The sequence below is a fragment of the Sapajus apella genome, unplaced genomic scaffold (assembly GCF_009761245.1).
Source record: "Sapajus apella isolate SASKATOON/1434 unplaced genomic scaffold, GSC_monkey_1.0 scaffold96, whole genome shotgun sequence".
NCBI lineage: Eukaryota > Metazoa > Chordata > Mammalia > Primates > Cebidae > Sapajus > Sapajus apella.
In genome coordinates this window covers 7,726,681-7,742,816 of record NW_022437036.1, presented here as the reverse complement: position 1 = coordinate 7,742,816, position 16,136 = coordinate 7,726,681, and the positions used below count along the sequence as shown (strand labels likewise).

The 16,136-nt window shown below is 41.3% G+C and overlaps 1 protein-coding gene across 1 annotated transcript; it reads left to right on the top strand.

Annotated features, from left to right (window-relative positions):
* Positions 1-12,358: 12,358 nt before the first annotated feature.
* MC3R (melanocortin 3 receptor) lies at positions 12,359-14,474 on the top strand. The gene has a single exon (XM_032257231.1). The coding sequence runs from the start codon at positions 12,690-12,692 to the stop codon at positions 13,659-13,661; it is 972 nt and encodes a 323-aa protein (XP_032113122.1). The 5' UTR covers positions 12,359-12,689; the 3' UTR covers positions 13,662-14,474.
* The last annotated feature ends 1,662 nt before the right edge of the window (positions 14,475-16,136 follow it).

The following is a 16,136-nucleotide window of genomic DNA, read 5'->3' as shown; positions in this document are numbered from 1 at the left end:
TGCACCCCAATACAGAAAGAGAGAAAGTAGATGGAAACCACTGGGAAAAAGTCGAGATCCAACATCTGCATCAGAAAATTGATTTTAGTTAATAGCACACAATCGAACATCTTTACACAGAGGTTTCACTTAGACAAAGTAGGGCTCCCTTCTGAATTCTAGTATAACAACTCAACATGTAAGACCAGAATTTTAAGTGATATTTTAAGCTTGTACTGCTTTTGTACACAAGCAAAAGCAGTTTATTCATCAATTCAACAAATACTTATTAAGTGCCAGATACTTGTCTAGGGTTTAGGGATACAACATCTTCTTAGGGCTTATTATTTTTAAGTCTTATATTCGAGGGGTACTAGTGCAGGTGTTTTACATGGATATACAGTATAATGCTCAGGTTTGGGCTTCTATTTCGCCCATCATCCAAGTAGTCTGCATAGCACTCAATAGCTGGTTTTTCGACCCTAAACTCCTCCTTTTCTCCACCCATTTTGGAATCCCCAGTATCTTTTGTTTTCATTTTGATGTCTGTATGTCCTAGTGTTTAGCTCCCACTTCTAGGTGAGAACATGCAGTATCTGATTTTGTTTCTGCATTAATTCATTTAGGGTAATGGCCTCTAGCTGCGGCCGTGTTTCTGCCAAGTATATGATTTCTTTATTTTTATGGCTATGTACCACATGTTCTTTATTCAGTCCGCCACTGATGGGCACCTAGGTTAATTCCACGTCCTGCTATTGTGAATAGTTCTGTGATAAACATATGAATGCAGCTGTCTTTTTAGTAGAATGATTTTTCTTCCTTTGGGTAGATATTCGGTAATGGGATTGCTGGGTCAAATGAGTCCTATTTTCAGTTTTTTGAGAGCTCTCCAAACTGCTTTCCACAGGAGCTGAACTAATTTACTTTCCCACCAACAGTATAGAAGCATTCCCTTACTCTGCATACTCGCCAACATCTGTTATTTTTGACTTTTTAATAATAGCCATCCTGACTGGTGTGAGTTGGTATACAACTGTGGTTTTAATTTACATTTCTCTGATGATTAGTGATGTTGAGTAGTTTTTTATACATTTTTTGGTCACTTATGTGTCTTTTTTGGGGAAGTGTCTGCTCATGTCCTTTGCTCACTTTGTAATGAGGTTATTTGTTTTATTCTTGTTGATTTCTTTAAGTTCCTTATAGATTCTGGATATTAGTTCTTTGTCAGATGCATAGTTTGCAAATATTTTCTTCCATTTGGCAGGTTGTTAACTCTGTTAGTAGTTTCTTTTGCTGTGCAGAAGCTCTTTAATTTAATTAGGTCCCAATTATTAATTTTTGGTTTTGTTACATTTGCTTTTGAGGTCTTAGTCATAAATTATTCGCCTAGGCCAGTGTCCAGAAGAGTTTTTCCTAGATTTTCTTCTAGATATTTTATGGTTTGAAGTCTTCAATCTAAGTCTTTAATCCATCTTGAGTTAATTCTTGCATATGGTTAGTCTCTTTTCCCAGCAACCTTTATGGAATAGGGAGTCCTTTCCCCGTTGTTCATTTTTGTTGACTTTGTGAAAGATCAATTCGTTGTAGGTGTATAGCTTTATTTCTGAGTTCCCTATTCTGATCCATTGATCTATGTGTTTATTTTTGTACCAGTACCTTGCTGTTTTGGTTACCATAGTCTTGTAGTATAGCCAAACATTATTTCATTTGTGAGCCATTCTATCAACTATTTCATTTTTGATTTTCTGAAAGTCATTGTTTAGTAAATACAAAAATAAGCATGTGATATAGTGTCAGTATTGGTTCTTATTATTGCAGTGAACATGGATTGGCTCTGCTGTCCAGCATCTTCAGGGAATAGTATCACATTTTCCTCAGGGAAATCACCATTTACTTTCATATCATGGGATTCAGGTGGCTCTAACTCCTTCTCTGGCTCCAAGCTGGGCAGGTGACAGCCCTGGCCAATCTCAGCCTGGCATTCCCCTGTCCACAGATACTGGTTCAGAAATGTACACCTGCTCTAATCTGATTCAAGATGTCCAGCATCTCCTAGGGCAGGAACTGTGTCTTGTTCATCTTTGTCCCCCCAATACCTAGCATGGTACCAGACACGTAGAAGCCACTCCACAATTGTTTAATCAGTGGTTACATGAAAGAGCGACTTTATTTTAATCTTCTTTTTAGTGAGAAAAATAAAATTGCATTACTATACTGCATATTAGCTAGGGAACAGTCTAAAATGCTTCAACCAAAAGACTCAAACTTTAAATGATTTAAACAAAATAGAATTTTATTTCTTTTTCATGTAGGAGTCCTAAAGAAAGTGTCCCAAGGTTAAGAAGCGGTTCAGCCATCTACAACATATGGTTTGTATTCCTTGCTCAAAAGTGTCCTCTTGTTTTTTTCCAGCCCATCCTTATCCCAGCTAGTAAGAAGTTGGGTAAAGGCAAGGAAAAATATGCTTGTTTGCTTGTTCCTTTGAATAACACAATAGAGGTGTAGCACTCTCACTTCTGTTCATAACCACTAGTCAGGCCTTGGTCACATGGCCACGTAGCTGCAAGGGAGGCTAGAAAATGTAGGTTCTAACTGGACAGCCATGTACCTGACTCAAACTATTATAAGGATTTCGACTGTTAAAACAAGGAGATTGGCCAGGCACGGTGGCTCACACCCGTAATCCCAGCACTTTGGGAGTCCAAGGTGGGCAGATCACAAGGTCAGGAGATTGAGACCATCCTGGCCAACGTGGTGAAATCATCTCTACTAAAAATACAAAAATGAGCTGGGTATGGTGGTACGTGCCTGTAATCCCAGCTATTCGGGAGGCTAAGGAAGGAGAATTGCTTGATCCAGGTAGTTGGAGGTTGCAGTGAGCTGAGATGGTGCCACAGCACTCCATTCTAGCAACAGAGTGAGACTCTATCTCAAAAAAAAAAAAAAAAAGCAAGGAGATCATGAACATCACTGGATGATGGTTGGTAAATACTATATAAGGATTTAGGCCAGCTATGCATTTCTTACAGAGTTTTAAAGAAATAAGAATACTCTTGTCAACTTTCTGTGTCACTATGCCTCCTTATTGTGGAATAACTCTGATCCTATCATACATCACTATGACCACGCCAACCCCTGCCCTGAAAGTCAAGGGCATGTAGCTGAACATTGGAGTGGTGGAAAGGATGAAACTACATAGGAAGAAAAGGTTGACTGACAAAAAGGGCAAACTTGAAGGAAATCAGCTCTAAGAAACATCAATAATTAATGGTGCGGTAAAAAGGATAGACTTGCAAAAGAGAAGTGAGAAACAGCAACCACAGCAATAGGAGGGAAACTAGGGGAATGTGGTGCAATCGAAGCCAAGAGAAGAGAGTGAATTTAGAAGAAAGTAGTCGGGAAAGCCAAGTTTAGCTAAGAAGTCAACTCAGGCAAGAGTGGAAATGTGAAAGTTTACCAGCAATCCTTGTAAAACCTGTCCGTATGTAGTGACCAGGGCAGAAGTCAAGAGTGAATGGGTTACAGAGTAAAATGAAAACAATGGAGAAAGCCACTATTGACAATTCTTTCAAGAACTTCAGCTGGGGAGAGTGGAGAGAAAGTTGAAAAAGAGCTACAAGAATAATATATGAGAAAAAAAGAAGTTGAGATTTTTATGGGAGAGACATAAGCAACTGTACATCAAGGACTCAGCCAATCTTTTCTAAGGCAATATTTTAAAAGAGCAACTAATTCATTCAACACCTTTGCAGAAAACATCCACTAAGAGGCTTCAAATTTCAAAAATGGTTCACTTGATGAACCCTAACTTAGGATAAAGACAATGTATCTGAGAAGTCCCTGAGATAATGGCATACTCTCCTATTCCAGTAATTTCAATATGTCATCTTCCTAAAAAAGAATAATGCCATAGTATTTTTAAAGTAAATTTTAGTTAAACCCTCTGTCTCTTAAAACAGAAAAAGAAAATAAGAAAACTGGAAATTTGGCTGGGCGCAGTGGCTCATACCTGTAATCCCAGCACTTTGGGAGGCCGAAGCAGGTTGATCACGAGGTCAGGAGATTGAGACCATCCTAGCTAACATGGTGAAACTCCATCTCTACTAAAACTACAAAAAATTAGTGAGGCATGCTGGCACACACCTGTAGTCCCAGCTACTCAGGAGGCTGAAGCAGGAGAACCACTTGAACTCGGGAGGCAGAGATTGCAGTGAGCCAAGATCGTGCCACTGTACTCCAGGCTGGGCAGCAGAGTGAGATTTCATCAAAAAAGGAAAAAAAAAAACTGGAAACTTTTTCTTGTATGGGTGGCAAGAGCAATCAACAGCATAAAATTCTGAACTAGGCCTCAAAAAGAGGAATAAAGTCAAAACTGGTGATTATAATAATAAAATGTACTCCAGATAGATTAAAGACTTAAACATAAGACCTAACACCATAAAAACCCTAGAAGAAAATCTAGGCAAAACCATTCAGGACATAGGCGTAGGCAAGGGCTTCATGACTAAAACACCAAAAACATTGACAACAAAAGCCAAAATTGACAAATGGGACCTAATTAAACTCCAGAGCTTCTGCACAGCAAAAGAAACAGTCATTAGAGTGACTCGGCAACCAACAGAACGGGAAAAAATTTTTGCAATTTTACCCATCTGACAAAGGGCTGATATCCAGAATCTACAAAGAACTAAAACAGATTTACAAGAAAAAAACAAACAAGCCCATTCAAAAGTGGGCAAAGGATATGAACAGACATATCCTACAAAAGAAGACATATATGAGGCCAACAAGCATATGAAAAAATGCTCAACATCACTGGTCATTAGAAAAATGCAAATCAAAACTACATTGAGATACCATCTCATACCAGTTAGAATGGTGATCATTAAAAAATCTGGAGACAACAGATTCTGGAGAGGATGGTGAAGAAATAGGACACTTTTACACTGTTGGTGGGAGTGTAAATTAGTTCAACCATTGTGGAAGATAGTGTGGCAATTCCTCAAGGACCTAGGCATAGAAATTCCATTTGACCCAGCAATCCCATTACTGGGTATATATCCAAAGGATTACAAATCGTTCTATTATAAGGACATATGCATACGAATGTTCATTGCAGCACTGTTTACAATAGCAAAGACTTGGAACCAATCCAAATGCCTATTGATGATAGACTGGACAGGGAAAATGTGGCACATATACACCATGGAATACTATGCAGCCATAAAAAACAAGTTTGTGTCCTTTGTAGGGACATGGATGAACCTGGAAACCATCATTCTCAGCAAACTGACACAAGAACAGAAAATCAAACACCACATATTCTCACTCATAGGTTGGTGTCGAACAATGAGAACACATGGACACCGGGAGGGGAGCATCACACACTGAGGTCTGTGGGGGGGAACTAGAGGAGGGACAGTGGGGGGTGAGTAGTTGGGGAGGGATAACATGGGGAGAAATACCAGATATAGGTGATGGGGATGGAGGCAGCAAACCACATTGCCATGTATGTACCTATACAACAATCCTGCATGTTCTTCACATGTACCCCAAAACCTAAAATGTAATAAAACATAAAAAATAAATAAATAAATATTAAATTTAAAAAGGAATAAAATGTCAGTGTAGGTTAAAGGAACAATTAATGATGACTGGGAGACAAGAGGATGTTCAGTAATGAGCTGCACAACCTAGAGCTCACCAGAGCCATTAGCTTTGGGTGGGTTCTTAGAATTTCTAGGGAATAAGAGAAGAGCCTGGAGGTTGGAAATAGGCTGCACATACTGTACATTTCACAAGTGTTAACTTTATGTACTTTCAGAAGGGAAGTCATTCTAGTCAATATTGTAAAAGGATACATCATTGGCAATTCTTTTTTTCATTTTTACTTACTTTTAACTGACAAGTGAAAATTGTTTATATTTGTGGTATAGAACACATGTTGATATACATATGCATTTTGGAATGTTAAATAAATCTATTTAGCATATTCATTATTAATTCTTTATGTGACTATAATGTATTAAAGACACAAGAAACACAATTACAGTTACATGTTTTAACAACTTTATTAGTGATATACTTGCAAACCATAAACTTCACCCATTTTTAGGATACAAATGAGTGATTTTTAGTAAATTTACTGAGTTGGGCAACATCACCATGATCCAGTATTCCAGGATTTTTGTCATCCCAAAAAAATCCCTTATGCCCGTTTATAGTTAATCCTATTTCCACCTCTAATCCCAGGCCACACCGATCTACCTTACGTCCCCATAAATTTGTCTTCTCTGGATATCTTTTGTAAGTGGTAGCATATGGTATGTCATCTTTTATGTCTAACTTCTTCTACTTACATAATGCTTTTGAGACTCATTCATATTGCACATGTACCAATTTCTTATTCCTTTTTATTGCTTAATAGTAATTTATTGTAAGGATATACCATACTTTGTCTGCCTAGTCATCATTTGATGAACATTAAGCCATTGGCATTTTTAGCAATTATGAAAATTGAATGCTGCTATAAATATTCACTTTCAAGTCTTTGTGTGGACACATATTTCTATTTTTCTAGGGTAGATATTTAGGGAAAAATTGCTAGATCATATGGTAAATTTATGTCTAACTTTTAAAGAAACTTCTCAATCATTTTCCATAATGGCAGTACTGCAATAGTACTCTGAGGCCGCATACTGTATCTCCCTTAAGAATATAGAAGTATAGTGTTAGGTGCTGGCATATAAAGACGAACAAGTCAGTTTCTGCCCATAAGCATTATATAGTCTAATAGCCAAAAAGTTATAGATACAATTACAAAGCTAAGGAAATGAAGTTGCTTCCTTTTCTATGTAATTACTAGAGTCTACTGGGATTTTATATCATTAAAATTGTCTGAAACCAAAAAGGGAAAGCTGAAGGTGTCTTCCTTTCAAACACATATTGAGCACCTGATATGCTTCTGAAAGCAAGCAGAGCTGACTAAAGATGGCCTTCTGCTAGAGGCTTAGTTCAGCAGCATGAAACAGAAAATCCCACATAATGAGTGCTTAAACAAATAAAGGATTATTTTTCTGTCATACAACTTGAAACCTAAAGGTAAGCAATTCAGGGCTGGAACTACCTCTCTGCAGTCATCCAAGATTCAGGAATCTTTCAGGTTTGGGCTCCACATTCATAGGATCTGGCCCTTGTCTTCAGATTTACAAAATGGGGGATAGAGCACCAGCCTTTACATCATTACTCCAGGTGGTAAAAAAGAGAAACGATCAAGAGCAGAAGCTCCTGTGCCAGTTGAGGTTTGCTGGCTGGGTTAGTTGAATTGCCTCCCTGGAAGTTCCATAAAAGATTTCCCTTACATCACTGTTGAGTATTGGATTATGTAGCCACCTGGTCTGCAAGGAAGGCTGACACATTAGTGTTGCAGCTGGACATGCTGCTGCCCCAATAAAGCAGGAGTCCATTGGTGAGGAAGAAGAGAAGAATAGGTATCGCACGGACAAAGCACAGCCCTGACTCCTAGGAGTAAGTAATCAAGCAAGGAAAAGAGTATGTCAGAGAAGCCTGGTGCACAGTAGGTCTTCTGTAGTCCTTAATTTGGATCCTCTTCACCTAAAGCTTAACTTGTGACAGGGACTTGGGAACGTGTAATTTATTTGAGAGGTGATCCCCGAAAGCATGCATGAGGGCTCAGAGAGAATTAGATGGGTAAGGAACAAAAGCCAATTATAAGGCACATTATCTGGCCAGGTGCGGTGGCTCATGCCTGTAATACCAGCACTTTGGGAGGCTGAGGGGGGCGGATCATGAGGTCAGGAGTTCGAGACCTGACCAACATGGTGAAACCTTGTCTTTACTAAAAAAAAAAAAAAAAAAAAAAAATACAAAAATTAGCCAGGCGTGGTGGTGCACACCTGTAATCCCAGCTACTCAGGAGGCTGAGGCATGAGAATCTCTTGAACCCAGGAGGCGGAGGTTGCAGTGAGCCGAGATCCCACCCCTGCACTCCAGCCTGGGTGACAGAGCAAGACTCCGTCTCAAAAAAAAAAAAAAACCCACACATATTATCAAGCATGTTGCAGTGGGTGATGGGGTTGTTCAGGGGATATCTGAGAAGCATGCACAGCATCTGCCATGGTCCACCTGCAGGATGGGGGAGCTGAAGAATGCACTCATTAGTTGCGGGTTGCCCCTGGGGACATTTACTCTCCCTCATTTCCAGGTTGAGCTTTCTCAGATGAGGAATGCTCCTCACACACATACACACACCAGGGAAGACTCTGGAGCAGAACATGTTTGTCACCCTTAAAGTGGGACTCTTGTAGTGTAAGTTGAATCTGAGCTCACAGGGAACTTAGGGAGCTGTCCAGCAAACTGGTGCTGAAATCAGACATAGGCTGGGTTCAGGGACACAGGTATCAGCAGCATCTATCTGCCCCTCATGAAAAGTTCATATTTATAATAAAATCTAATCATTATGTTCTAACATGACCGCTGGAAAACTGTCCTAATTTTAGTGGCATGGATGGAACCTCTAATTATGCAAAATTTTGCATGTCATTTTTAAAAACAGCTTTGTTGAGATAGTGTTAATATACCATACAATTCACCTATTTAAAGTGAACGATTCAATGGTTTTAGTGTTTTTTAGTATTTTCAATAAAGACTAATGATCTTGAGTCTTTTTTCATGTGCTTGTTAGACATGTGATATCTTCATCAGGAAAATGTATATTCAAATCCTTTGCTGCTTATCTTTAAATTGGGCTATTTTTCTTTGTGTTATGATATTAAATTGTAAACGTTCTCTATATATTGCAGATATACATCCCTTATCAGATATCTCATTTGCATTACTTTCTCCCATTCTATGTGTTGTCCTCTCATTTTTGTGGCATCTTTTAAAATATAAAAGCTGTTAATTTTGAGGAAGTCCTTTTCATTTTTTTTTTTTTTTTTTTTTTGAGATGGAGTCTCACTCTGTTGCCCAGGCTGGAGTGCAGTGGCACAATCTTGGCTCAACACAACCTCTGCTTCTCAGTTTCAAGCAATTCTCCTATCTCAGCCTCCTGAGTAGCTGGGATTACAGGCGTGCACCACCAGAGCCAGCCAATTTTCATATTTTTAGCAGAGACAGGGTCTTGTCATGTTGGCCAGACTGGTCTTGAACTCCTGACCTCAGGTGATCTGCCCACCTCAGCCTCTGAAAGAGCTAGGATTACAGGTGTGAGCCACTACACCCAGCCCACTTTTTTTCTCTCTCTCTCATTACTTGTGCTTTTGAGAGTGGGGAAGGAGTGCTGAACCCTGTCAGCTTGTCAGCAAGGAGAGAGGGTGGTAAACTGGTGTATGAAATTTAAGGAAAGCTGTAAAAAAAATAGTTGACATTTAAGCTGGATCTTGAAGAATAAGGAGGGTATACCAGGCACAAAATTGAGGAAGAGCTTTTCAGGCGCAGAGATCACCTGGGTGGATTTTCTTGTAACAAGAATCTTCTTGTTACAATTTATTATAACTGATTCAAAACAAACACCCCCACATATGCAAACAGCATATGGTAAACACTGACGGAGACTGTCATGTCTTGCAATTGCTATTAATAAAGCCAATTCATTTACACAAGATTCAATTAAAACGTAATGCTGTATCTGTGCAACTCCCCCAGGAAAGTGGGGAGTGGTGTTTGCAGAGGACCAAATGAACACTCAGTAGTGATGATTATATCTCCGAGGACACAGGTTTTAAGTGCTGGGTCTCATCTGCTCTCCTTGAAGGCTGCACAAGACCAGAGAATGAAAGCAGGAAAAGGTGGTCTGAACTCAGTGCATGCCAAGCACAGAGCAGGAAAAGACCTAGTAGATAATGAATGGTGCCTGCCTTATAGTCTAGCTTTGCATGCATGACTGGTGCCCTTGAAACCACAGCCTGGATGTGACCCCAAGGGTGAGAGAAGTTCTCAAAAGGATTAAGAATGTGTTTTTTTTCCAACCTGGAAGAATGGTGGATTGGCATCAGAAATTAAGTTGTTCTGCTGAAAATAAACAGAAGTGGAAGTGTATATTTAGGGCAACTTGAACTCATGCTCTTGACAAAAATGCTTTTTTAAAAAAGCAAATAAACAGAATTATTTCTCCTGCCCCTCAGTTCATAGACTGAAACTCAAACTGACATGTATTTTTTATTTTAGTAAAAACTGCCAAATGGTGAAACTATTCACAAACACTAGAAATGCATGAGAGTGTCTTCCCAAAAAATTTAGCATCTTTTTATTTCTTCTCAATCTAGCTGGGAAAATGATATTAAAATCTCATTCTGACTGGCATTTCCCCGACTTCCTAGAAGACTTCACATCTTTTCATATTTATTAATCATTTGCATTTCCTCTTCAGTAAATTGTTATCTATATCCTTTGCCCAATTTTCTTAGAGGCAATTTATCTTTTTCTTATTAATGTGAAAGTAGTCTTTGTATATAAGAGATAGTAACTTTACCTATAGCAAATGTTTTCATCCTGTTTTTCTTTTAACTTAGTTCATGATGTTTTTCCATACTAAATTTTGGATTGCTCATCTTGCTTAAAATCTCTCTACCCCAAGGATCCTAAATTTTCTTCTATTTCCATATGCATCTTTTTAATATTTCTCACACATACACACACACACATACACAGTTACATGGACAGATGGATCACTAATTCATCTAAAGAGAGAGAAAGAGAACACAGCTGAGAAAACTCAGTGTTTTCTGAGTTCACATGAACTATACACAGAATCGAATCTAACATGGACCAAGTGTTAAACCATAGTCCAAGAACAACACTATATTAGTAGACCACCTGCTAACTTCTACCTTTCACATTTTCCAGCTTAAAACACCTCCATCCTCCCCATTATGTGAGAAAGAAGTAGAAGCGTTTCTGACTGCTCCCTCTCCTGTGATCCCATAACCCAACAGTTTTGAAGCTGCACTATCCAACCTCCTGAATATTCTCTGACCTCCCTCCAAGTCCCCATGGCCACACCCTTGGTCCAGCCCACCATCATCTCACCCTGGGTCTTTGCAGCACCCTCTGTCCTGGACTCCCTGGCCTACATGCTCATTCCTTCTAAGTCATTCTCCACCCTACAACCAGGAATATTTCTAAAATGCACACCCTGTCTCATTCCTGTGCTACCTACATTTCTTCCACAGCCCCCACCGCCATCAAGGTGCTGTCCACGGTACTGTTCCTACATCTGGCTGAGGCTGTCCTTCAGGATTCAGGCACTTCTCACCTTTTAAAGAAACCTTTGCAGCCTCATTTCTCAGATTGTGTCTCCCATTTCCATGCTCTGACCAGAGCAGACTACTTTCAGTGCTTCAAAAAGCCCAAGATTCTTTTTCAGTGGAGTTCAACTGTGACTATGCCCCAGCTCACCTGTCATAAATTGCTAACACACTTGTCCAGGTCTTACACCTGGGTGATTCTGACTCTGGGGGTCAGGTGGGATCCCCACATCCACAATCTGTGATGAGTCCTATGGCCAGGGTGCTCTCTGCCTCCAGGCTGCAGGCGTGTGATTCCCTCTGCCTGAAGTCCTCTTCTACCTCCTCCAGCTCCAGCCCCCACCCCAAACTAGATATGGCCTCTACCTCCTTGACGTCAAAGCATAGGTGCTCCTTTCTCCAGGAATTTTCCTTGACCATCCAGGATAGGGTTCTTCCTCTTTGCATCCCTGGTTTCCTGGATTTTCCTGATTCAAGCATTCATTGATTCTTCTTCTTCCACCCCAAACTCTGAGTTTGGGGAAGCCTGAGATGGTGGCTGCTGTCTTGCTCACCACTGTATTTCCTGCACCTCAGCAGAGACCTGACACATAGTAGGCACTCAATAAATGTTTGCTAAACAGCAACAACAACAGCAAATGAATGAATAAACAAATGAACAGATGAGTGGATGCCTGTGGCAGTTTCCATGACAAACACAAACGGCTCCGCCAAGCCAGCAAGCAGACAGCAGTGTGGCCTGCAGAGGGCACCAGTCTGCCTCTTAATCTCCCTGCAAAATCCTCAGGGCCAGATACCTGCTGTCAGTCAGAGAGGTGCCCGATGCTCAGTGGTCATTCTGCTATAATGAAGATTAAGTAGGAGTTGTTTGCCCTTGGCCAATATAAAAAATCTGAGTGTTCTCCCTTCACTTCTAGCAACAGGTAACACATCCCCTGTCTTCCCATGAAAAGAGCTGTAACTGTAGCAACCGGTGGCAGGTTTTCTGTTCCCAGATGGGTAAGTGAGGAGAGACAAAGAGAGGGGTAAGAGGGAGACAGAAAGAAGACAGCTGGTAAGAGACACTATGATGTCTTTTTTCTATGTAAACATGGTAAAAACTGCTGCTCCTGGAAGAGCAAAGTTCTCTGTACGTCTCCAAGCGACTAACTTGCTTGCTAGCTACTAACTAGCTACTCTCTCTTGCTCCCTCTCTCTCTTCCCCCTTCTCTCTCTCTCTCTTTTTCTCTGTGTGTACATCCCTGTCTCTTCCCCAACCCTCTCTCACTATCTCTCTCTCTTCCCTCCCCATCCTTTTATTCTAGGGGAGAACAAAATCTAAGTCCAGATTGAACGAGCATCCAAAAGAAGTATCTGGAAGGAGATTTTTCCTTTCCTGTGAGCAGCAGCAGCTTCCTACGGACCCTGTTGGAGCCCCAGCTCGGATTAGCCCTTCAGCCAGCAATGAATGCTTCCTGCTGCCTGCTCTCTGTTCAGCCAGTGCTGCCTAATAGCTCAGAGCACCTCCAAGCCCCTTCCTTCAGCAACCAGAGCAGCAGTACGTTCTGCGAGCAGGTCTTTATCAAGCCCGAGGTTTTCCTGACCCTGGGCATCATTAGTCTGCTGGAAAACATCCTGGTTATCCTGGCCGTGGTCAGGAACAGCAACCTGCACTCCCCAATGTACTTCTTCCTCTGCAGCCTGGCAGTGGCCGACATGCTGGTAAGTGTGTCCAATGCCCTGGAGACCATCATGATTGCCATTGTCCACAGCGACTACCTGACCTTGGAGGACCAGTTCATCCAGCACATGGACAACATCTTTGACTCCATGATCTGCATCTCCCTAGTGGCCTCCATCTGCAACCTCCTGGCCATCGCCGTCGACAGGTACCTCACCATCTTCTACGCGCTCCGCTACCACAGCATCATGACTGTGAGGAAGGCCCTCACCTTGATCGTGGCCATCTGGGTCTGCTGCGGCATCTGTGGTGTGGTGTTCATCATCTACTCAGAGAGCAAGATGGTCATCGTGTGCCTCATCACCATGTTCTTCACCATGATGCTCCTCATGGGCACCCTTTACGTGCACATGTTCCTCTTTGCACGGCTGCATGTCAAGCGCATAGCGGCACTGCCACCTGCTGACGGGGCGGCCCCGCAACAGCACTCGTGCATGAAGGGCGCAGTCACCATCACCATCCTCCTGGGCGTGTTCATCTTCTGCTGGGCCCCCTTCTTCCTCCACCTGGTCCTCATCATCGCCTGCCCCACTAACCCCTACTGCATCTGCTACACCGCCCACTTCAACACCTACCTGGTCCTGATCATGTGCAACTCCATCATCGACCCGCTCATCTACGCCTTCCGGAGCCTGGAGCTGCGCAACACCTTCAAGGAGATTCTCTGTGGCTGCAATGGCATGAACTTGGGATAGGATGCAGGGCCATGGAGACGATCTTCAGTCAGGCCACTTCTGACCCTCCATCCAGCCAAGATGTTCAGAAAGAAAAGAAAAATACTTAGAAGATATAAAAATATGTTAACAGCCACGATTGTACCTGTCTTTTGTTTTGAAGTTTACAAAGCCTTTTAAAGGGGAAAATGGTGAATAAAAGGCTCTTTGAAAGGATTCCAAAGTGGGTAAGTCACAAACTCTGATTTCCCAAATAGTCACTGGGAGAAATCAATGAAGGCTTCTCTGCATGCTCCCTGCACTCATTCCCAAACACCCAGGGTGTGTGACGCCTGTCTGCTCATCTGCTCCACATCCACATCTTCACGCTCCAGCCCAGACCAAACTGAAGGATTCTCATGAATCAGAGTGGTTCAGATCTCTTGCAAGCAAACCTGTTACAGCTACGACCTTCTGCTGCCAGCTACATGGGTAGATAGTTTTGCACTTATAACTCCATAGGAGACTAAGTTCTACTCCATTATTCTATTTACAGTGAGACAATTGTCTCTTTCAGAAAGGAGTAATGCTATGCCATTTTCCACTTTTCTTACCCACACATCCCTTCATCTGCTCCCACCCCCAAAGGTAGCATGAGGATGTAGCCCACTTCTATTTTTCTGTTGTTGTGTTGGTGTTTGTTATTGCTGTTTTGTTTTTATGGATTAAGTCTAAGACAACCTTCAAAACACTAACAAAAGAAAGTGCTTTGGACAATCAGAATATACCTGTGTACTTGTATGTTGATACCTTGCTCTTTTAAGGTATAAATTACTCTTTTTAAAATAACTTCTTTTTTCTATTATTTATTTTCTGCCTTTAAAACAAGAAAGGAAATCATGAGTTGGGGGGTACATGCATCTATATGTACATACACATCTCACAAGAAATTGCTTTACTGTAGCTTAAGATAGTTTGAGAAACTGTAGAACCACTGTGTGGCTTTCTTGGGAACCCTTGTTTTTGCTTATAGTAATTGCATCTCTATCACAGGACTTCTTCAACACTATCTATGAAAAAGTCTTTTCGGCCCTTTTCTCCTTTTGTTTGGCATGTGTTCAAGTTGGGTGACCCTGTTATCAGCATCTATACCTTGTCAAGTACAGGAATTCATTCCTGGGAGCACAGGGTGAGATTGGCTGACTAGCACTAAATGCTGTCACATCCTTTTCTGCCCTAGATAACTTCAGTTTGTGAATTCTGGCTGTCCCCGTAGCTCCCCGTGTCATAAATTGTTATATTAAGCTGTGTCTTGGGGTACAGTTGTGTGCTTATCTTGTGTTAGAATAGATTGGGGGTTTTTGTACATGAAGCTTTTCTGTTAATATAAGCAAAATTATCCCTTTCTTGCTTTGATTATGTTTGGAAAGAATAAAAAGCTTTTGTGGCTTCTCAATGTGTGTTACACTGAAATTCGCCACCTGGAATCATTCTGGTGACTCCTGCACATGGCCGTCATATGTCACACTGCAATTCAGTGATGACTTTGTAAGTGGCATAAACAGCTCCATGGATCACACTGCTAGTCTTTTCTAGGGCAATGTCTTTTAGCCAAACTACAAAACTCTGCCATTTAGTTTCCAAAAATACCAGGTTTGTAGTTCCCAGTCCACTGTCATTCCCCATTATTTTCACCAAGACACTAAATTACAGGACTTCTCCATGGCCACTCAGTGGGTAAATGTGAGAATGGGGAATCTAATGATTTGAAAGTGGTATAATTACAGTGGAATAATTATAGGGATTATGATGTCTTTTTTTCTATGTAAACAAGATAAAAATAACTTACTTTTTACTCGTATATCAGTTTTCACATTATTTCATTTTATCCTATTAGCAAACCTCTAAAATAGGTAAGTCATTTTACAAAAGAAGAAATTTAGTCTTGGAGGAGTGACGTGTTTGTCCAGGATGCCCGGCTGGTTAGGGTCATGGCATATTCTGCACCCTGGGGCTCTTGTGCTTTGTTTTCTTCATCAACACGGATCCCCCTCTCCTACCTATGTATTTTCATTTGCAGGGCGCTTCTAGACTGCAAGGCTCACGAGCATCATCTGGGATCTTATGCAAGTGCAGAATCTGACTCAGCAGGTCCAAGGTGGGGACTAAGAATCTGCATTTCTAACACTGACAAGCTCCTAGGGGATGTGGCTGCTGGTCGGGGGACCCCTATCTTAAAGGGCAAGGGCAGAGAGGATTTTCAAATGAGCATCATGCTTAGTAACAGTACTCTCCTGCATAGAATGCTGACCCCACGCCAGGGACTATGCTAAGCACTTCACAGGCATTTGCTGCTTATGAAAACCCTGCAAGGTATATACCATGGTTATCCTGATTTGACAGATGAGGCATGTGACACTCAGAGAGGTGAAGGAGCTTGTCTATAGGAACTCAGCCAGTAAGTAAAGATAGGAAGACTTGAACTCAAGCTGGCCAGCCCCCACCCCCAAATCCAAC